General features: G+C 43.4%; 1 protein-coding gene across 2 annotated transcripts in view; it reads left to right on the forward strand.

The window, feature by feature from the left end:
- The window catches only part of vps8 (VPS8 subunit of CORVET complex), an 88264-nt gene that overhangs the window by 45908 nt on the left and 18922 nt on the right, over positions 1-23434 (forward strand). For both annotated transcript variants that reach the window (XM_042080247.1, XM_042080248.1), the window contains 7 exons: positions 960-1049; positions 1796-2008; positions 3709-3790; positions 4723-4805; positions 8778-8858; positions 21631-21800; positions 22926-23094. In XM_042080247.1, the coding sequence (XP_041936181.1) occupies positions 960-1049; positions 1796-2008; positions 3709-3790; positions 4723-4805; positions 8778-8858; positions 21631-21800; positions 22926-23094 (888 nt within the window). The remainder of the gene's footprint in view (positions 1-959; positions 1050-1795; positions 2009-3708; positions 3791-4722; positions 4806-8777; positions 8859-21630; positions 21801-22925; positions 23095-23434) is intronic.

A 23434-nucleotide genomic window follows, 5' to 3' on the forward strand; every position in this document is an offset into this window, starting at 1 on the left:
ATAAGAAAGTGAAGTAAACAGAAACTGGAGACACAGACCCGAACGGGGGACGAAGCTGTGGTGATGGCATACAGTAATCACGTTACAAAAGCCATATTGGCAAGACTGAATGCTTCTCATGTTGAAAATGTAATGCAATCCTAATGTGCTTTTTGGCTCGTTATGGCAATATGACTGAATAGTAAATGGGCTGTCCAGGCAGTATTGTATTAAGAGATGGAGAGAGATGGAGAGAGATGGAGAGAGATGGGGAGAGATGGGGAGAGATGGAGAGAGATGGAGAGAGATGGAGAGAGATGGAGAGAGATGGAGAGATAGACTGGTGTCTTGTCCTGCCCTCTGAGGCCCTTCTCTGCAATACGCGAGGCTAGGGCACAAGCTAGTGGGGGGGGGGGATCAATAGAGTTTTACAGGCAGTGGCAGCTAATAAATATTTTATCAGTGCAGCTAGCAGTGAGAAGATATCCTTTACCTCCCTCTCTCACACACGCACACATACACACTCAGAGAACTGTCTTTCTTTGTCTTTTCTGTCTTTTCTTTCTAATTGGGCTACGGCCAGTCGTATGGTAAACGGTCTTAACCAAAACACCGTTGAGCCCAATAAAGGAACTAATGAAATGCTAACGGTGAATAATAGCTGGTGCAATAGGGATCTTATATGATCATGCTGACTAAATAGCAATAGATGTCTGCCACAACTGCCTGAAATAAGTGCATGTTGGCATATGTGAACATTCATACTCTCTCTCTCTCACACACACACACACACACACATAGTGACACTATCTCTCTCCCACACACACACACACACACACTGCCTGACAGAAAGAGTGCTAAAACACATTCTCTCTCTTTCAAATTCAAAGTTAGATGGCGATAGAAGGGTACACATTATTCTGTCAATCGTCTCTGATGACCCAATCTCTTCCTGTTTCCTGTCTCTTGTCCAATTACAGATCACAGAGCAACACCAGCTTCATGAAGCCACAGCCTTTCTGCTAGAGAAGAAGGGGGACATTCAGGGGGCTTTTCAGGTGCTGCTCAAGGTACTTGAGCCCCCTCCCAAACACGCACACACACACACACACACACACACACACACACACACACACACACACACACACACTTGTATGTGACCAATAGCAATGTACAGCAATATCAGCCAGTGAAATACTTCCTTGATTTATTATTAAATGGAACAATCAAAAAGGTAAGTAGATAGAAGGAAGAAGATAGAAATAAAGAAAGTCAAGGATACATAGCAAAAGCACGTCAAGGATTGAAAGGAGGACGATGAATTACACACAGTAGGAAAGGAAGTTGAAGATGTGCAGTATGAATTACACACAGTAGGAAAGGAAGTTGAAGATGTGCAGTAATCCCAAGGTTGTAATCCATCTGTCTGCAACCCAAAGCAGTCCCACCTGTGAAGGACAAAAACAACTTGCCTGTTTTTCCCAGGGCCAGACAGAAGAAAGAGTAGGTCTGCTTTTACATCTTGTGTCAGTGATGGAGATTTACTTCAATGATTTCAAATGATCCAAACATGCAGCGCAGTGGGGGAGGCTAGAGCTACCTTCAAAGTACTACAACATAGCGGGTTAGCGGGTTCATTTCCATTGGCTACATTATATGCACACACACATACACACAGACACACGCACACACATGGACACACACACACACGCACACACACACACACACACATAGAGTTGGAAGTTAGATGATGTAGTAAAATGTGTGTGTCTATGTGTGTCGGTGTCTATGTCTGTCCATCCTCTCACTCTCACAGACTCTGGAGACTAAACTCAGCAGCCTGTCCCAGGAGGGAGCGAAAGCGCCTCCATCCGTCCCAGAGAGCGGGGAGGTGGAGGAGGCGGAGGAGAAGGAGGTGGAGGAAGAGGAGGAGGATGACGCGCCTCTGCAGAGGGTGCAGGAGGCCCTCAGGGACATCATCGCCCTGTGTGTGAGAACCTCGCATGGACTCAACCAGCAGCAGCGAGAGGTGTGTGTATGTGAGCGAGTGTGTGTGAGTGACCGAATGTGTGTGTGCCTGTGTGTCTCTCGCTCTTGCATTATCTCTAGCTCTTTCTTTCTTTCTTTCTTTCTTTCTCTCTCTCTCTCTCTCTCTGTCTGTCTGTCTGTCTGACTGTCTGTCTGTCTTTGTGTGTGTGTGTGTGTGTGTGTGTGAGAGAGTGTGTGTGTGTGTGTGTGTGTGTGTGTGTGTGTGTGTGTGTGTTATACCACTGTTTCTGACTTGATTTGTCATGATGCATGTGACAAATGAAATATTTCCCTGAAGAATAGCATGTTAATTATGAATGTTAATTGAGAGACATTAATAGGGTAACTAATTTTATTTGAAGTCTTCTCAACTCCGTAAAGTCCTTAACATGAAGCCAATTAATGTGTTAATCAAGTATAAAAATAAAAAAAATCATGAAATTAAATCAAATTGCAACATATTTACAGTCTATACTTCTCTGCGTTCACCTGCGCACCCATTACTCTCGTTTGAATTACTCACGAACCCGTGATCGCATAGATATGGCAAGCATATCAGATGAAAGAGGAGACACAGGGCTATCCATTGGTACCATGTATATTGATCCTTCTGGCTTATAAAAACAGACGAAGTGACTGCAAAATAATAACGTCATGTACACAAACCAACGCTGCACACCCATTACTCTCGTTTGAATTACTCGCGGACCCGTGATCGGATAGATATGCCACGCATGTCAGATGAAAGAGGAGACTCAGAGCAATCATCTGATACCAAGTACATCCTTCTGGGTTATAAAACAAACGAAGTGACAGCAAAATAATAACTTCATATTGCTGGACTTACCCCACGTTTTTGTCTGTTTTTGTGGCAAAGCATAATCCAACGCTATCGTGTGTTTCTCTATGGCAAAGCATGTTCATAATCCGGTTTTGAGATCCTAGTAAATTTCTGCATGGCATCCAATTCAAGGCTCACATTGCATCCTAATTTGTTCAACAAAGAAACAGCTTTTTTGCCTTTACTTTGTTCATGGCAATCCAGTAAAAAGTTGAGAATCATGAGTGCATACACCATAGACACGCTGGCTAACACGTAAACTCGGGTCAAATCAGGTCAGATCAGTTCGTGTCACAGATATGGAGCGCAGAAAGGTAATTTAAATCACTAAATAAAAAAATGGCATTTATTTCCGTAAATCACACACCACATATTTCTGTAAATTGCTCAGCCCCAGAGTATCCCTCCAACATGGCAATTATATTGCCCGTTTCAGGACAGTCTGCCCTACACACACATGAAATGCATGTAGAGCTATGAGCTTGCTGTGGTGAGATACATGTCGAAATATAAGAATTTTTATAATACGCTTTTTATGTTTTAATTCTTTAAAAATCAAAATAAAATCAATGCTAGCACTAATACATGAAATGATGGCAGATCTGTATAGCCTAGACTCTGCTGAAAAAAACAATATATAATATGTGTGTGTGGCACTTACAATGACCAGAATAAATGAAAATGCCCTAAAAACAGCTTAGGGTTCTAAGGGTTAATAAAAGATGCAATCCTGCTGCATAATATATGTGTGATTTAATGAAACTGTAGTGTGTGTGTGTGTGTGTGTGTGTGTGTGTGTGTGTGTGTGTGTGTGTGTGTGTGCCCCCTCATTCTTGATGATGGTGATGATCTTATTTCAGGCTCTCTGGTTTCCTCTTCTGGAGGCGATGATGTCACCACAGAAACTCCTAAAAGGCCCTGATGCAAAGCACACTTCAGAAGGTAATACATATCCAAACACAAACACACACCTGCACGCACACACACACACACCTACACGCACTCACGCACGCACGTACGCATGCACGGACACACACATATGCATACAGACTTGGACGCACATACATATGCACTCTCACGGAGGGCTAACCGAGAGCACTCTCTCACACTCTTGCCCAAACAAACACACACACATGCACTCACTTGGCAGACATTAACAGGCTGCTGCATGCATGCCCACACAACCATATAATTTCCCAAACAAACAAAGGCGTGCACACACACACACACACACACACACACACACACACACACACACACACACACATATCCACATAATTATGCACATTCATGCAAGGCCAATATTGATACTCTCACACTGGCGTAGACAGTGAAGGTAGGTAAAAAGTTGCACTTACTTAGTGGAATACATAATTCTCTCACACAGACACACACAGACACACACATACACACACGCACAAACACCACGTACACGCACACACACACACACACACACACCACACACCACACACACACGCACAGACACAGAGTCGTGCAGACTGCTAGGCTGGAGACTGGCGACTGGCAGTGATAGAGGCCTGATAAGAGCAAGCTAATTAAGCAGTGATGTAGTCGTGTGGGGGGGTTCTCTCCGGCTGATAACACATTCAATTAAACAATCAGACCCATCCTTTCAACACCCTCTCCAGCTTAATCTGTCTCTATATATATGTGTGTGTGTGTGTGTGTGTGTGTGGGTTGTATGAAGAAACATTGTGCATGCTTGAGAAAGATGTCCACTGTTTGTGTGTGTGTTGTAGTGTTCATTAGTTAAAAGATGTGTGTTGGCACATCTCTACACATGTACGATTAACACTTGTGTGTGTTTTTGTGCACTCACATTCAGTTTTTTTTTTTGGTGTTTTTTTACACAGCGTTAAAGGAGCTGACCATGCAGGTCTTAAACAACATGTCCACCTTCATTGCCCTCCCCGCCATCATCCAGCGCATTCTCCAGGTGAGTGTGTGTGTGTGTGTGTGTGTGTGTGTGTGTGTGTGTGTGTGTGTGTGTGTATTGCGTGAGTATGTATCAGAATTCTAGCATGAGAATCTGAAATGTGGTTATTTTGACTTACTTAAGGTCAGTCAAGGGTATTGCACTCACATGCCGTGTGTGTGTGTGTGTGTGTGTGTGTGTGTGTGTGTGTGTGTGTGTGTGTGTGTGCGTGCATGTGTGCTCTCAGTTTCTCCATGTAGGAATGGTTGTGTATTTCCCTACTCGTATATGGAAATGAACTGGGTGTGATGACACCATGTGTAGTGTTTACTAGTTATTACTTTACATTTTTAGCGTTATTAATTGTCAGAAACAATTTTCCAAACAGAAAGGTTACAACTCCATTGTCTGACCTTACGTTCTTGACCCCATCTGTCCAGTGAAATGCAATGAATTGTCTGTGGGCTCGGCAAGTTAGTTTTCAATTTCAGCCGGCACTCTGCCGTGGGGAAATAGTGATTTAGACAGCAGCCTTACATCCACTGAGCTCGAAAATGAGTTTCAGCCAGGCTCTTCCTTATCACTGCAGCTAGCCCAATTGAATAGAAGAGCCCTGGCAGACACACACACACACACACACACACACACACACATCTCTCTCACACACACAGACACGCACACACACACACACACATACACATACACATCTCTCTCACACACACACACACCCACACACACACACACACACACACACACACACACACACACACACATACAGACAGGCATGCACAAACATACGCACTCAAAAATCCTTGTACACACTGAAACGTCACATGTATAAAATCGTTTTTATATCAGTGTGCTTTTGATGCCGCTTAGATAACAGTGGGCATCAGTGAGCATCTACTAGTACAGTAAATAGCTTTGCTATTGGCTAGCCTTGTTACATGGACATTTAGTTCAGAGGGGCAGACACACACACACACACGCGCACACACACACACATACACATACACACACACACACTCTTATCCTGCCAAATGAAGGTATTACTATTAAACCACCCCTACATACACAGGCCTTTCACCTACACACAAGCGTGTGCACACACACACACACACACACACACACACACACCAAGCACTGCTCAAAGCTTTCCCACCAATCAATGCAATCTACCAGATCGATGAGGGGAAGCGGAAGCATTATCGAGTCCACTGAGCCTCGGAGGCGCTCAGATATCCATCCCCCAATAACACACCTACAGTAACACTCGGAGCCTCGGAGGCGCTCAGATATCCATCCCCCATTAACACACCTACAGTAACACTCGGAGCCTCGGAGGCGCTTAGATATCCATCCCCCATTAACACACCTACAGAAGCACTCATCTGTCGTAGGCCACGACCATCCCTCCATCATGTGCCACTTGTCTGCCGTAGAGCCAGACCATCCCTCCATCTCGGTAGAGGGAGGACACACACACACACACACACGCACGCATACACACTCACACACCTCAGCAGAGGGAGGGCGTATAGTAGAGTGAGGTGGTGGGGACGGGTAGCATCCGTAGAATTAGATGGAACTGACTCCAGATCAGTTTGTGGTGCATTGAGGTTGACTGGGCAGTAATGGAGCACTGAGAGTTAATGGAGTGTAATTGTGATGAATGGGAGCTTTGGTTTGGAAGTGAGTTTGGTAATGGAGGAGAGAGGCTGAGAGGTGGTGTTGAGAGCTTTTCTCTCTCTCGCTCTTACTCACTCTCTCTCTCTTTCACTGCCTTTCTCACTCTCTCTTTCCCTTTCTCTCTCTCTCTCTCTCTCTCTCTCTCTCTCTCTCTCTTTCTCTCTCTCTCTCTCCGTCTCTCTCTCTCTCTCTCCATCTCTATCTTTCTCACTGGTAGTGTTGATAGCTTTTCTTTCTCTCCCTCCCTGTCTCTCTCTTTCTCTCTTTCTCTCCATCTCTATCTTTCTTACTCTCTCAAATTCAAAATCAAATTCAGATTCAAAGAGCATGACTGTATAGTTACAATATTACCAAAGCAATATGATGGTATTGGTATACATCACAAAACAAAACAAAAACTATTAAGGAAATATTTGGCATGGAGTTGGATAATGATAAAATGAAATAAAACACACACACACACACTAGAGATGCGCGGTTCGCGGTTACAGCCGCAGACTCCGCGGTTAAACCGCGGATCGGGCGGATGACGTGAAGAAATATAATATTTTAATTAAATTCGGGCGGGTGGAGGTTGAACCAATCAAATGAAAAAAATATAGCCTATACATTGTTAAATTGTGTTAGCTACATCCGAAAAAAACGAGCACACTTTGAAATAGTCAAATTTTCATCAGGCAGTTTGGCCTAGTTGCTTCTATGCATGCTGCTTTGTTTAATGATAAGTTTTGCTATGCGGTTACGGTTGAAATAATAGCCCATCCGTGCATCTCTAACACACACACACACACACACACACACACACACACGGAATATCATAAATTAAGGGGGAAAGGTATTGTCATAAATAAAAAGAAATAAACTTCTCTCTCCATCTCTCTCCCTCTCCCTCTCCCTCTCTGTCTCTACAGCATCCTCTCCTGCTGAGTCTCTTCTTCTCCAGCCCTTCCTTCTCTCGCTACAGTATATGTCTGTCGTTCTCTCTCACTCATTATTTTTTTCTCTTACTTTCTTCCCCCTCTCCATTGTCGTTCTCTCGCTGCCCTCTTCACCTGATTCTCGCTCTCTCTTCCCCTTTTTTTTTCTTCCCTCGTTCTCTTTCTCCGGTCTCTCCCTCTCTCCCGTGGATTGGGATCAGTATTGATAAATAGAGGAGAACAAAACCTCTCCCATCAGGCTTGCAGCAGAGCAGGCTGGCTCACCTCCAGGGTCACATGAACTGCAGCTACACGTGTGTGTGTGTGTGTGTGTGTGTGTGTGTGTGTGTGTGTGTGTGTGTGTGTGTGTGTGTGTGTGTGTGTGTGTGTGTGTGTGTGTGTGTGTGTGTGTGTGTGTGTGTGTGTGTGTGTGTGTGTGTGTGTGTGTGTGTGTGTGCCCGTGTCCGTGCGCGCATATGTGCACCAGCTCCCTTGTGCCATTGTGAGGTGGACACTCATGCATACATGCATGCACTGATGTGAGGTATTTGGCTTTGCTCCCTATGGGTCCTACCTGCACACAGACATGCATACATTCAGGACTACAAGGAGTTTTGTGTGTGTAATGCATTGGAGCCTGACTCATAAATCGGTGTGCTGTTATTATCGGCAGTTATTTGAGTGACATTTCTGTCTGTGTGTGTGTGCTTAGATTTGTAATCATGGTAAAACGAAAGAGAAAGAGGCTGGGTTTGTCATTCCATATGAACGCATCTCTCTCTCTCTCTCTCTCTCTCTCTCTCTCTCTCTCTCTCTCTCTCTCTCTCTCTCTCTCTCTCTCTCTCTCTCTCACTCTCTCTCTCTTAGTCGTGTGTGTGTGTGTGTGTGTGTGTGGTTATTCACATACAGTAACATACTGTATGTGTGAAAACTATGGAAAGAGAGAAATGTACTGTGAATGTGAAACAGATTGACTGACAGAGATGAAGATGGTGAAGGAGGTGAGAAATAGAGAGAGTGAGTGAGTTAGAGAGAGAGAGACAGAGAGAGAGAGACTGTCATGCTAGTTTCTGCTCACAGTCTGACCTTTCTCACATAGCTTAATCTCATTCTCGGTTCTGAGATGTGGCCATCGGTGAATATTTTCTGTGTGAATGTGTGTGTGCACTAGAAAGTGTGTGTGTGTGTGTGTGTGTGTGTGTGTGTGTGTGTGTGTGTGTGTGTGTGTGTATATCTCAGTAATGTGGTGTGGGTGTGTGAGGGTGTAAGAAGAGTAGGTCATAACACATATGTGGGCATGAGTGCAATCTGTACTTCACACATTCTCCTCTTTTTGTATCTCTCTGTTAACGCTGTCCATTCTTATCCCTCTATCCCCCTTTCTCAGGATCCTGTGTATGGAAAAGGCAAATTAGCTGAGATTCAAGGATTGATTTTGGGCATGTTGGACACCTTTACATATGAACAGGTAAGCTGTGTGTGTGTGTGTGTGTGTGTGTGTTTTCTTTATTTGTTTATTTAGATTCCTGCCTCTCTACCCTCCCTTATTGCCTCTTTGTCTTGTCTTGCTTATTTCATTCTCCTGATTTGTTTTCGTCTTCCTCTTGTGTCCGTGGGGTAGATGGGCAGGGTGTGCTACTTTAACCGGACTAACACGCTCAACACCTTAGTATATTCACAACTGGGTGCTAAATCCTCCTGAGCGTCAAAATAAACTTTAAAAATAAAGGATAGCACTCACCGTGGAATCGCCATAATCATGCTGAAGAAGGTTTAAAAAAAAGTTTTAAAAAGAACTGTAAGTGCTGTCCTTTATTTCTACAGTTTGTCAGGGTATGCTGCTGCCAGGGCAGACAAATGCTGCAGTGAGCCTGGAGAAATTAATTAAGCTGTGTGATTTAAGCCACATTCCGTGGTGAAATTACGCTGCTGTCGTTCCTAATTTTGACTTTTTGATATCAAAAAATGACTTATTTTTGTTGATCCTCGAAAGTCAACATTGTAGGCCTCATCAATCATGCTCCCAAGCAAGTCACAGTTATGCTCCTTCGTTCAGAGTTTAGCTCTGCTAACATTGCAGTGGATATGCTGGCGCATCACATCTTACCCATTTTACACCTACCCATTGCAACTCACCGATCAGCTAAATAGATCAGACAAACAACTGCTAACTCAGCAGAGGTGATGAAAGTGAATTGAGTGCTGGGTTAGCATTGAGGATCGTGTGCTCTCCTGAAGATACAAGACTTGTGTGCTTTCAGAACTTTGCTTGGCTTGCAACTGGAAAAAGAAGCTTGCAAAGAAAGATGTTTTCAAATGTGTGTCCGTGTATGTGTTCGTATCAGTGTACGCATCTGTGAGGGTGTGTGTGTGGACAGAGACCTATTACTCACACATAGGGTCACAGGAATTCCCTTGCAGTGTATGCCTTAAAACATGGTATAGTGTATGACATTACATAACTGATTGATCTGACGTTGCTAGTAATTCCATGACTGATGCTCCGACATTCAAATGTGCCTGCAATGGGCTCTATGCACGACTCCATTTTGGATTTGCTTGTACTGGCATATCAACTTCCTGTTTATATTAATACATTGGCAAATATGGCTTTTTTGTATAGTCATTGTTGGGACCACGTGTCATGGTAATGTAGACCGACTTCGTGAAAATGTTGTGTGCCATTCCCTCCAGCAAACGGGAAAAGGGTTTAAAATGTTCTTAACCTTAATCAAGCAACTGATGCTACTGAACTGGTTAGAAAGCTTTAGCTATGTTGTTCAGTTAGAAATAGCCTACTATATTAAAACTGACAGGCCAGTAATCTGTAATTTTCTGTCATAGCCTACTGTGTACAGTGTAAACAGGAAGTTGATTGCCCAGTAGGAAGCAAATCCAAAATGGAGTGCTGCATAGAGCCCATTGGAAGATTCCTTTCAGTTGTGGACACTGTAAAATATAGTTAGCAGGCAGAGACATGCATAAACAATCGGCCATAGGTTGAGTACATTCAACAAAAAAAACAAAAAAACGGTGTGCTCTGCGCAGTGTGCTCTGCAGTGTACACCTGGCCCTGAGACAGCAACTCACAAAACTAGCACTCACATGTGGAACGAATTAATTAGTTTATGTTTAATGACTGCATTTCATTAATTGAAGGTTATTAGTGCCCGTAGTGGAAGAATTAGACAGATTGTAATGTGTAAGCATGCACACACAGACGCAAACAAACACAGACTGTCGGCAGGCTTTGCTTTCAAGAGGAACTTGAACAAGATGTTATTTCCTGTGTATTCATTCTTATTCCTCTCAGTGACACGCTTGGATTCATGTGTTCCCAAATAGCCTGCACTCACCCTAAATGGTTGTCTTCCTCTCTCTGTGGGGGTTGATTCTGGTGTGTGTGTGTGTTATCCTGTCCTGGTTGTGGATATTCTTCCATTCATACAAGCCATTTAGGTTGAGAGTCACGTAAACCAATCTGACTTGAGTAGTCACCGTAATGGTTCCCTCACCATCAGTCTAAACGTATACAAAGCAATCAATATAGCACTTCACCTAACAATAAAATACAAAAATATAAAATAAAAATTAACCTTTCTAATCCTAATTGCCATTTTATTGGTATTAGTGTAGGGTTCAAACTAATCCATAAACACTGAACTCATTGCACCCATAATTACTGATTATATCACAAATCGGCAGCACATGCAGTACACAGTGTCCCAGGCAAAAACATAATAACTTACAATGTATAGAGAAAGCACTAAAGCCCTTAACACTGGGGGCTTTTCCCACTAGGGCTGCATGCCAGCAAGGATACAAAAATGGCAAAGGTGCCAAGTTTATTTTAAGCAGACTCTTTCCAAAGGACTTCTTTAAAAAAAAAAAAAAATAGTGCCGGGTTTGGTGGGGTTATGGTGTAATTAGTAGCTGTAAATGAGTGCTAACCTTATTTTCACTTTTTAAATTAGCGCTTGTTAATTGGAGTGGCTCTCCAAAAGCCCTCAAGTGGAGGCGAGGACAGTGGGGTTGAGCTGTGCAGTAGTGGAAGGAAGCTAATCGCTCCTGAAAAAAGTCCTCAGACTTCCTGACTTAAGATTATGGTGTGTTAAAATAGATGGAAAGATTCAGTTCAGTTCCGTTGGTTTCTGCTTGGAGCCACAATGAGTTTTGAGTATGGAATAACTGACATTGGAGCCATCTGACAAGAGTAGCTGTTTTGAGTTATCACACATAATGTAAACTAAGGTTGAGAAAATAATGCGTATAAATCAAGCAGTACACTGACATAGCTGAAAATCTATATTGGACATATTGGAATATTTTATTTTGTTATGTTTGGTATCATTTTAAAGAGACTCTGAGCTTTCATTTAAATCCTTTTGTGAACATTTTGATTAAGTACAGCCAACTCTGGAGCTCTTCAAACTTTTAATCACACACATTTTCCTGCCATTTCCGCCTAAGTCATCTTTTGTCTTTTAATCCTGTGGCACCAGGGAGCATCAGAGAAACAAAATCCAAACACTGAAATACTGGCATGACCCTAAGGATTCAGAAAATGTATCATTTACCCATATTATCTGATTTGGAGGGGGTGATTTTCAGTCTTATATCAGACATGGCGTTTGAGAAAATAATGTGTATAAATTAAGCAGAACACTGACATAGCTGAAAATCTAAAAACGAAATAACAAATGAGACATTGATTCCTATGTTTTAAGGTTTGGTGAACTCAATTATGACATTGCCATTACTGTAAAAGGTCATGGTGCATGGTCAATGACATTTTATGACATTTTCGCACAGATTGCATCATTCAAGGTCAGGGACAATATTGACAGGCTGGAAGAGACACTGACAGGGCGTGGAACATCCCATAGGGTCAAGGGTAGAGCAGTGCAGCCTCAGATGTTCGGTCCTGAACTGCCTAGACTTTGTGATGTGCCCAAGAGCAAACAAAGCTCGCTGTGGGAGTATGCCTAGTTCCCACAGTATGCTGTGGGAACTAGGTGTGGTCCTCCAACTAGATCCTATGTTGAGGTCAAGACAGATATCTGTCACAAATCAAAGCGTCCCTAGCTGGACAGGTAGCATCAAACTCTGTGGATGTTATTCCCAGTGTTGTCAGCTATCTGCCAACCATCAATGCCCCTGCCACCCAGATTCTCCTTCAAATAAAAAAAAAAAATCATGACTTCCTTACACATCAGCAACATGTCAGTTGCCTTTGATCAGGCTCTCTACTGTAAAGTTACAGAAATTCTGTGGGCACATAGAGACAGGTTTCCCAACATTGTGCCAAGACTTGGAGTCTTTCACACCATCTGTATGTTCTTGGGTGTGATTGGGAAGCGCTTCCAGGCTGCAGGACTAAGGGACATATGCATTGAATCTGGAGCTGTGGCTGAGGGATCTGTCAGTGGTGTTTTGGATGGCCATAAGTACAAAATCATGTATGAAGCCCTCCTGAGGCTAGTCTGGAATTAGTTTCCCCAGTGGCTCACAGAGAACCATCATGATGCCCACGATCTCCTAGATATCCTGCCCCTAGGCCATCCTTAAAAATATTTTCGTTTGCCGTAACCCGACCGACCCTGTCAATTTAGAACCGACCCAAATATTTATTTTTTTCCCCTTTTAGTCCGACCGACTTGCCGGTTGTAAACTTGCGTTAATACCGACCGATTGTTTTTTTTTTACTCTAAACAACCAATACAAATGCAATAAAATAATAGTTCTTTTAGTAGGCCCAAGTATTGTGAATATAAATTACCTACATGCAAACGTGGCTCATCTCTACACCATTGGTTTTACGCATGTCACTTCGTTTCATTCACACAAACTGATAACGCTGTTACGAAGTTCTGGAAGAACTGTGGCCAGATCTTTTCTCATCCCTTCTCCCCCTAGTCTAGCGGTGACCGTGTCGGAGTATTGAAATTGGTTGTGGTCTATTCAGCATTTCTCAAAATATGGGTCCGCAACATGGAGACTGCTGGTCCGCGGAGTCGTGGAGTGAAATTAGGCCCGGTGCTTCATCTGATAATTTGCTGCGCAGTTGATCAAGAAACCGCGGATCGACGAAAAAAGAAAACAAACGTTTCTGCTATCGATGTCATTAAACATGGAGCCCTACAATTAAGTGGTGGTATGAGCATTCATTCAATGCGCGTCTGCGCGAGAGAAACTGAAACTAATCGATAACGTTGGTATCAAAGCTCCGCTTCAACCTGTTGGAAGGCTATTGATTATTTAACGAAACGTAATAGAACGATGTTGTTTTTTGCAAACTTCCTTAGAAACAGAGCAGAGACTGTATAATACACTGTATAGCATTGAGTATTGTATAGTCAAATTTCAATATAACGTGGCCAAGAGCTATTGTAGCCTTCTTTCTGGGTACATGTAGATGAGCCCTATGACCCAAAAGTCTGCCATGACCGGGCCTCAGGTCAAAGAAGTTTGAGAAAGGCTGGTCTATATAACCTGCATCAGAATGAGGTTTGCGATGGTGCGCCTGAAGGCACGGGTTGAAGACCCAGTCAGTTACGTCACGATATGCACATTTGTGTAAATTCATTCCTAGGTAATCACCATGACCAAAATTGAACTTTTTTTTTTACTTTGAATCTTGAAAAAAAAAAAAATATTGACCTACCTACCGACCCATTTTTAATTTTTTTTGGCTGTTACTGCAAACAAAAATATTTTTAAGGATGGCCCTAGACTTGAGTGTCTTTTCTGAGGGTATATCATCAACCACTGTAGAAGAATCACTTGACCGTACAGTCTTCAGAAAGGTCCATCAGTACTTCTGTGAATTCCTGCAGCATCTTAGGTCTCAGCAAGGTCCACTGGCCAGCTTCTGGATCTCATATATTGACATGGTTGAGGTTGTAGTAAAACTTGTGAGGGCATCACATGAAGGAAACTGGGCATTGCGCATGGCTAGCATTCGATCAATCATCCCCTGGACATTTGCCTATGATAAGACGTGGGGCAGCCATGGCCTATAGGTTAGCACTTCAAACTTGTAACTGGAGGGTTGCCGGTTCAAACCCCGACCAGTAGGCACGGCTGAAGTGCCCTTGAGCAAGACACCAAACCCCTCACTGCTCCCCGAGCGCCGCTGTTGTTGCAGGCAGCTCACTGTGCCGGGATTAGTGTGTGCTTCACCTCACTGTGTGTTCACTGTGTGCTGAGTATGTTTTACTAATTCACAGATTGGGATAAATGCAGAGACCAAATTTCCCTCACGAGATCAAAAGAGTATATGTACTTATACTTAATCTGAATTATGCAAGGTCACTCACTGCTTACTACTCAGAGATGAGCCATATTGAACATGAGAAACCAGATCTGTACATGTTTCTCGGTGAAGGTGGCTTTTCGGCTCAGCTGAGTGCAACAAACACATTTGGCAGGGTTCCGATTGACCAGACCCTAGAGGAAACTGTCAATCGAGACACTCAGACAGCTGGAGGCACAAAAGGGTTCAGCTTGAACCCAGCAGGTGTCTCAAGATATTACCTTACTGCTGAGTACAAAAGCACTTACCTGTATATTGAAAAGCTCCCTGGGACTCCAACAAAGTGACTGTTCTCACAAGGACCTTGGATAAAGCAGAATTGGCAAAGACGAAGAACACATTACAAGCACTGTGAATCTGTTGGATTCTAGATGGATAAATCCATTTGCAGCTGGTGAGTCCCTTGTTTCTCTGTCTACTAGAAGTACAGCACCAGCAGATGTTGCTGAAGACCTTCTGAATTCACACACCATTGGCAAGAATGCCTACAGAACCTTCTCTACTGAGCGTGTAGAGAGTAATCCTCCTGCAACCACTCTCCAAGATGAAACTGAAAACGTTCTCCTCAATGTAGGGAAAGGCAAAGACATGCAATAAAGGAATAAAGAAGTTATGCTCAAAGCTGATAATCGAATATTTGCCCAGATGGTACTGATTGCACAGAGTAGACAGCTCAACCTGAAGGAGGTGTTATCCCATCCCCTTGGACCACTTCCGTGGGCTCTTACTTCACCAGATGGCAATGTGAGGAAGACTTGCAAATCCTCACTTGCCAAGCAACTGCTCAAGTTCCCATGTGTTGCTGAATCATTGCCATTAAATTCCACCTGCGTAATAGATGGCATGGCACTTGTTCAGAAGCTGAACGGTGATGGCAAGACATTTGCTGATATTGCAGACTATGCCTTGTCCATTGTGCTAGCTGAAGCAAGTCACAGCACCCGTGTTTACATTGTTTTTGATGTATATAAAGAGGCTTCTATCAAACACATGAAGAGAGTGGCCAGAGGTGCAGACTCAGGCACAGAGGTCAGACAGATCACTGCAGGGCAAAGAGTTCAGCAATGGTAGAGATTCCTACAAAGCAACAACAACAAAACAAATCTTGCTACCTTCTTGCTCAAAGAGTGGAGCAAAGAACAGTCTAGAACAAGACTCGGTGAAAATGTTCTGTACACTACAGCCAAAGATCAGTGTTACAAGCTGACCCAACAGGGAGTACACAAGGTAGCAGACCTGTCGTCCACTCAGGAAGAGGCTGCCACCCGTATGCTAGTCCACGCTTGCCATGCTTCAAGGACTAGTTACAAATCTGTCATCCTTGTGTCTGACGACACTGATGTCTTGGTGATAAGCCTGGCTACCAGTGACACACTCACATGTGACCTGTTCCTGAAGACAGGGACAAAGAATCACACCAGTTACATAAACATCTCACAACTCGCTCGCTCGTGGTCTGGGTTCACAGTTGTGTCAGGCTTTGCCTAGTTTACACGCATACACAGGCTGCGACACTGTAAGTGCATTTGCAGGTCGTGGTAAAGTGTCAGCCCTAAAACTTCTTCAGAAGAATGAAAACTTCTGTGAGACCTTTCAGAGGGTTGGGGCAGACTGGACAATGACACCGGAGTTGCAGTATGCAGCCTTACAGGAGTTAATGTACAGCTCCAAGTCCAGAATCACCAACATCAATGAAATGTGGTATGCACTTTTTTGTGCAAAGAAAGGCATAGAATCCTGGCAGTTACCTCCATGCTCAGATTCTCTCAGGAAGCACTGTCTCAGAGCTAACTATCAAGGTGCTATCTGGAGAAGATGCCTTGAGAACAACCCTGAAGTTCCTTCCCCAGTTGAGCATGGGAGGTCTACTGTAGAGTGGACCAAGATGGTGACTTGCAGCTCTCCATAGACTGGTTCAATGTCTCCATTGGTCCACAAGCAGTACTTGAGTTTCTGTCACACGTACTGATCTGAACTGATCTTTTTTTCCTCCGTCTTCCCTGGAACTGTATCAAGAATATTTGCGTCTAAACGGATCCATCTCAACACGACTCAACACGTTACTTCATATCCCAGGCCTATAGGTGCCACTGGTTCTGTTACAGAAATTGACCAAAGCTTGCGCGCTGTATGCTATACAAACAGACAGGCTACGACGAAAATGGCTAGTGCAAGGAAACCAGAATTGTTTGTGTGGACTATAGTGAACTGTCAACTGTAAAACTAATAAACTTAATTTTTACGGTTTGTGAAGGGTGCAGTCCCGTCCTTTATTTGGCTAACGCAGGTACAAATAATCTCCTTTACTTTCTTTGGTCGTAGGATAGTCCGCGATTTACATTAGTTTTGGCTATCACCGCAAGTGCATAGGCTACTAAACGCTAGGCCTACCCAAGTTCTAGGCTATTCCGTCGCCACATTTATAAAATTGCTATAATAGGCTACCTTCGTTAGTAACAGTCAATACTTTTGCCTGCATCAAATCGCGCATTTGCATTTAGTGCACATCTACCATAGGCTTAACATGAGTTCTAAGCGTCTTTGTATGCTCATATCTGACTTCACTAGACTATGAATGCATTTATTTATGTTGTAAGACATGTAAAATAAATGAATGACACCGGCACTATGCACAAATTAATTTAAACTTACCCTGCACTTCCCTAATAACTTTTGACTAATTCTCTCGCGTCACTGACAGTAGCTAGAATGCATCAAGAAAACACAGGGAAAACACTGTTCAGTCCACCAAGTCATGAGCTATTGGCGCTGGGCAGCACCAGTTGTGATATTTATCCTACTGACTGTAATCGTAGGTAATGTCATGTATGAAAACTAGTATTGTTAGGCAATACTATACGTGTAAGTGTCAAGTCCAGGGCAATTGTTGTGTGGTGATGACATCATCAATATGCAAGTATGTGGTTTTGCCGTCCAAATCAACTCGCAAGGGCTACGGTTTCAGATTTTTCCACCCTGGGACCAGGTTTCAAAAAAGTACGTTTTCGGGCAGTGCGTTTACAGGATTCGTTTGGACGATCGGCCAAGACGATGCAAAACCTGTGCGTTTAACCCAAAAAGTGTCTCCGTGTGGACGGGGCCTGTGTCACTCCATCATGTCAGTGTGTTGCCAACAACTTGGCCTGCACTGACCTATGCCATGCAAGACAGTGCAAAAACCAGAAGGATGACTTTGCTGATGAGAATCAATCCTATTCCTCTTCTGTTCAAACAAAAACTTTGATTAGTGTTGTGGCCTTGAATGATGCAAAAATGTCATAAAATGTCATTGACCATGCCTAAAGGTCATGACCTTGACCTTTTACAGTAATGCCAATGTCATAATTGGGCTTACCACACCTTAAAACCTAGGAATCCATGTCTCATTTGTTATTTGTTATACCGTTTTTAGATTTTCAGCTATGTCAGTGTTCTGCTTAATTTATACACATTATTTTCTCAAACGCCATGTCTGATATAAGACTGAAAATCACCCCCTCCAAATCAGATAATATGGGTAAATGATACATTTTCTGAATCCTTAGGGTCATGCCAGTATTTAAGTGTTTGGATTTTGTTTCTCTGATGCTCCCTGGTGCCACAAGATTAAAAGACAAAATAGTACACAAAAGGTTTTAAATAAAAGCTCAGAGTCTCCCCTTTAAAATGATACCAAACATAACAAAATAAAATATTCCAATATGTCCAATATAGATTTTCAGCTATGTCAGTGTACTGCTTGATTTATACGCATTATTTTCTCAACCTTAGTTTACATTATGTGTGATAACTCAAAACAGCTACTCTTGTCAGATGGCCATCATACATCATTGAAAAGCTGAGATTCCAGGCTTTCAGTAAAGGTATGGTAGCCTTTGCCACTTTTTCGGTAACAGTTTCCATATTTTGAGGCCCTGGCTCACGGACTGTGTGTGTGTGTGTGTGTGTGTGTGTGTGTGTGTGTGTGTGTGTGTGTGTGTGTGTGTGTGTGTGTTTGTGTAAGGCACGGGGTAAGGCTTGGGCCTAAAGTTTAAGACTCTCAACTGTGGGAAATTTCTAGATCTGCCATGGCCTACCTAATCTTCTTGTCATGTTAGATGTGAATTTGTATCTGTCATTACGTATCTCTTCCTATTCATGTGAACACATTTTCACTGCTCAGATGCTTTTGCCTGTCATCTTTTGTTGGAAAATGTTTTTGCCACAAGGAAGAGCAACAAAACAAGTTCATTGAGTGTTTTTCGCCACTTCACACTCTACCTCCTGTCTCTGTCTATCTCTCTCTTTCTCTCTCTCTCTCTCTCTCTCTCTCTCTCTCTCTCTCTCTCTCTCTCTCTCTCTCTCTCTCTCTCACCGACATTGGTTTTCCTTCCCTTGTTGGTGTTTTCTGCCGTGAAAATGCTCATCATCCTCTGGTAATCCACCCAGATCACCTGACAGCCTCCTATCAATCAGATCAGGTCTTACTGATTGGCTGCCTTGTCACCATGGAGCCTGTGTCACCACTGGGATTGATTGACAGGCTGGTACTGCTCAGTCATTCTAGAAATCACCGCAGAGAGAGAGAGAGTGGAAGGAAAGAGTTAGACAGGGGAAAGGAGAGAAAGATAGAAGGAGAAAGGGAGAACGAAAGGTCTAGATGAAGAGGGCGAGACAGGATATGCGTTCAGAGATACACAGTGTGTGTGCGGACATAGTGGAGGGAAGAGAAGATGAGCACAAGACTGTGCGTGTTTGTGTGTGTGTGTTTCTGTGACTGGTAGTTGAGTATTGAAATGCACATTGGAAGTTCAGGGACTGTTTATAGATGGATTCTGGTTTGAAGGGCTGGGGTTTAGGGTTGATAAGCATTCTGGTTTGGACATCTTGAAGATCTATAGTCCACTGGGCATTCACTGAAACAAACCCATTACATGTGTTCCACAGGAGTACCTGCATACACTAAACAGATCTCCATGTGAAAAGTGGTTTAGACACACCTGGATACTCACTGAATACACACTGAATTCTGAATGCACACACACACACACACACACACACACACACACACACACACACACACACACACACACATCAAGTAAGAACATTTGTATGGCTGCTGATGTAACAGAGTGAAACACACTGCTTTGACACACACATACACACAAACACACACACGCTCACATTAATACACACACTAACACACAAGGACACACTTTCCAATCTCCCATAGCAGCTCAGACTACAGACAGCAATACACACACACACACACACACACACACACACACACACACACACACACACACACACACACACACGTACACACACTCCTTTCAGGTTAAATCTCATCTCTCTCTCTCGCTCTCTCATCCTTCATTGGATAGCCTCTTGAATACTGTAGGTGTGACCTCAGTGACCCTTTGTGAGATGGCCACCTTGCACAATCCTTTGTGCAATATTCTTCTCCAGATAGGAAATAAGATGAAACAATATATGGTCCATAACACTCATCTCTCTCACTGGGTCCCTTTCAAGTGGCCCTCTGATATTTTGGTCTCCCATGCCCTCTCCTCCTCTATACTCACCTCTCCTTTACACCTTACACACACACACACACACACACCTCTTTTGCACCTCTGTCTTTTCTTTCATTCGTTGATCTGTGGAGCCTGAATTTGAAGGTGTGATCTCTCTTTCACTCTATCACTCAAATGCTTCCATTTTTCACCCTACTTTGTGTACGCCGGCGACATGATGGGGTGGGTTTCCTCAGGTGCAAATCCATCAGTGACGTTTAAAATCAGAAGACATAGTAGTAGAGCACTGTGGAGCTTCACTGCTGTGCCACTGTGTTTGCAGACTAGTGCTGTCATCTCATAGCAGTGAGCGGAAAGTATCAAATTAATCCTAATCAAATTCATTTCTGGGGAGTATTTGTCTCGCACACGTAATCCCTCTCTTTCTCAATTCCATTTTCAACGTGAAGAACCTGTATTAACCTGATCACTACACTGTGCTAATATAATCTTGAATTTCCCCTTGGGGATCAATACAGTATCTATCTATCTATCTATCTATCTATCTAGATAATATGTAATAACTAGAAAATGTAATTTTGAGGAAATTACCAGTGCATGAAAATATAAACATACTGTATATTAACATAAAATGCCAAACAAACTTTTATTTGGAAACAGTTGGCAGGAGCCATAATGTAGTTGATAACAACAGACAGTTGAAATGGCTGAACAGTTAAATAGTTGAGTATTTTAAATAGTTAAATTATTTAATAGTGAATTATTGTAGTGAGGACATTTATTTTGAAACAGTTGTGGGCAGAGGAAATAGTAGTCTTAAGAGAGCCAGATTGTATGCTTAAAGCCTGAGACAGAGTATATAGTTTAAAAGTTGAATGTAGATAGTGTAATGGATGTTGATAGACACAAAGTTGAATGGATGTTGATAGGCAGATTGTTTAATGGATGTTGATGGATAGTTTAATGGGTGGATGAGTGAATGGTTTGAAGAGGATGAATGGATAGAAAGTTGGATGGAATGTGCCTTATATCCTTGTAGAATGGAGAGACACAGAGAGTTGGCCTAGTTAAGCAGAAAGCAGTTGATACAGGTGCAATCAGTTTAACTGGCCCTTTGATGGGTCCTAGTTAAGCAGCTGGAAGTTGACTTCGGATAACAGAACAGTGCATTTTCATGCACTGTAATGACAATAAGTATGCTACAACAAATGAAGCTTGAAATAAAGAGCATATGTCAGAAACGTGAACAATTAAAGAAACAGTGTATTCACAGCAGCTGTTTTGTGTCTTCCCTTGCCCCTCTCTCTCTCTCTCTCTCTCTCTCGCTCTCTCTCTCTCTTTCTCTCTCTCTATCTCTCTCCTCTTCTTCTCCTCTTTCTCTCTCTCACATTGCTAACTCCTTCTCTCAGACCTTGCTGGAGACCACAACCAGCTTGCTTAACTCGGACCTGCACTGGTCACTGTCTCAGCTGCGGGTGGCCGTGAGCCGGGGCCTACACCCACGTCAGGACCACTGCAACCTCTGCCTACAGCAGTACAAGAGACGGCATGAGAGCCAGGAGGAGATCATCATCTTCAGGTACTATCACACACACACACACACACACACACACAAACTACACACACTCTCATTCATACTCATACTCACACACACACACACACACACACACACACACACACACACACACACACACACACACACACACATTCACACACTCTCACTCATACTCACACACACACACACAAACTACACACACTCTCACTCATTCTCTCTCTCTCTCACACACACACACACACACACACACACACACACACACACACACACATTCACACCTGTACACACCTTCACTCTTACTCATGCACTCAAGTTTAGATCATTAACATGAAAGCCTCCAGCAAACATCAGCAAGAGCCAAGAGATCAGAGCACACTCACACACTCAAACTGTCCACACACTCAAACTCACTCACACACTCAAACTGTCCACACACTCAAACACACTCACACACTCAAACTGTCCACACACTCCAACACACTCACACACTCAAACTGTCCACACACTCAAACACACTCACATACTCAAACTGTCCACACACTCAAACACACTCACACACTCAAACTGTCCACACACTCAAACACACTCACACACTCAAACTGTCCACACACTCAAACACACTCACACACTCAAACTCACTCACACACTCAAACTGTCCACACACTCAAACACACTCACATACTCAAACTGTCCACACACTCAAACACACTCACACACTCAAACTGTCCACACACTCAAACACACTCACACACTCAAACTGTCCACACACTCAAACACACTCACACACTCAAACTGTCCACACACTCAAACACACTCACATACTCAAACTGTCCACACACTCAAACTGTCCACACACTCAAACACATTCACGCACCCAAACTGTCCACACACAATCAAACACACTCACACACTCATTGTCCGATACAGCAACACACAAATTCAGTCATTATTTGACCCACTTGATGGACACTTTGAAGAGCCTGTTTGCTAAACAGCTGATCATCTTTTAATGGCCATTATTCACTGTTTGATAGCTAACATCTTATAATTCATTCTGTCAACCCTAGCTACGCTTCAGTCACCCGTGCTAACTCTTCCTGTTTCCTGTTTCCTCTTTCCTGTTTCCTGTTTGTTTCCTGTTTCCTGTAGCTGTGGCCACCTGTACCACTGCCAGTGCCTGCAACGGAAGGAGCCCGGCGGGCCGGGGGCGGGGCCTGCGGGTTGGAGCTGCTACAAATGCACCTCCAGTCAGGGAGGGCGGAGCTCGGAGCGCGGCGCCACGGAAACGGGCCGAGGCAGGGCCGCCTCGCTCGCACAGGTCAGTCGCATGAAAGCAGTACAGCTCCTCGTAGGCTAGTCGAGTAGATGAGATGGGTCATGAAGGTTCAGAGCCAAACTTCTCCTGGATACCTTTCTGCGATCCCAAAACTCTGCACAAATGGTTATTATTGTGTTATTGTAGTTAGAAGTAGAAGTATCTGCAAGTACAGTAGGCCTGTGTCAAGGGCTTATTTAAAGTAAAGAGCTGTCTCCTCAGCTAACCTCTTCTGTATGGGTTTATATTTCATCGCGTAGGTCAGAGTAGCAATCTAACCCTTAGTGCTCCTGGAGTCAAACTACACTTGGCAGGTCAGACGGGTGTGTGTATGAATAAATCA

The sequence above is a fragment of the Alosa sapidissima genome, chromosome 23 (assembly GCF_018492685.1).
Source record: "Alosa sapidissima isolate fAloSap1 chromosome 23, fAloSap1.pri, whole genome shotgun sequence".
Classification (NCBI taxonomy): Eukaryota; Metazoa; Chordata; class Actinopteri; order Clupeiformes; family Clupeidae; genus Alosa; species Alosa sapidissima.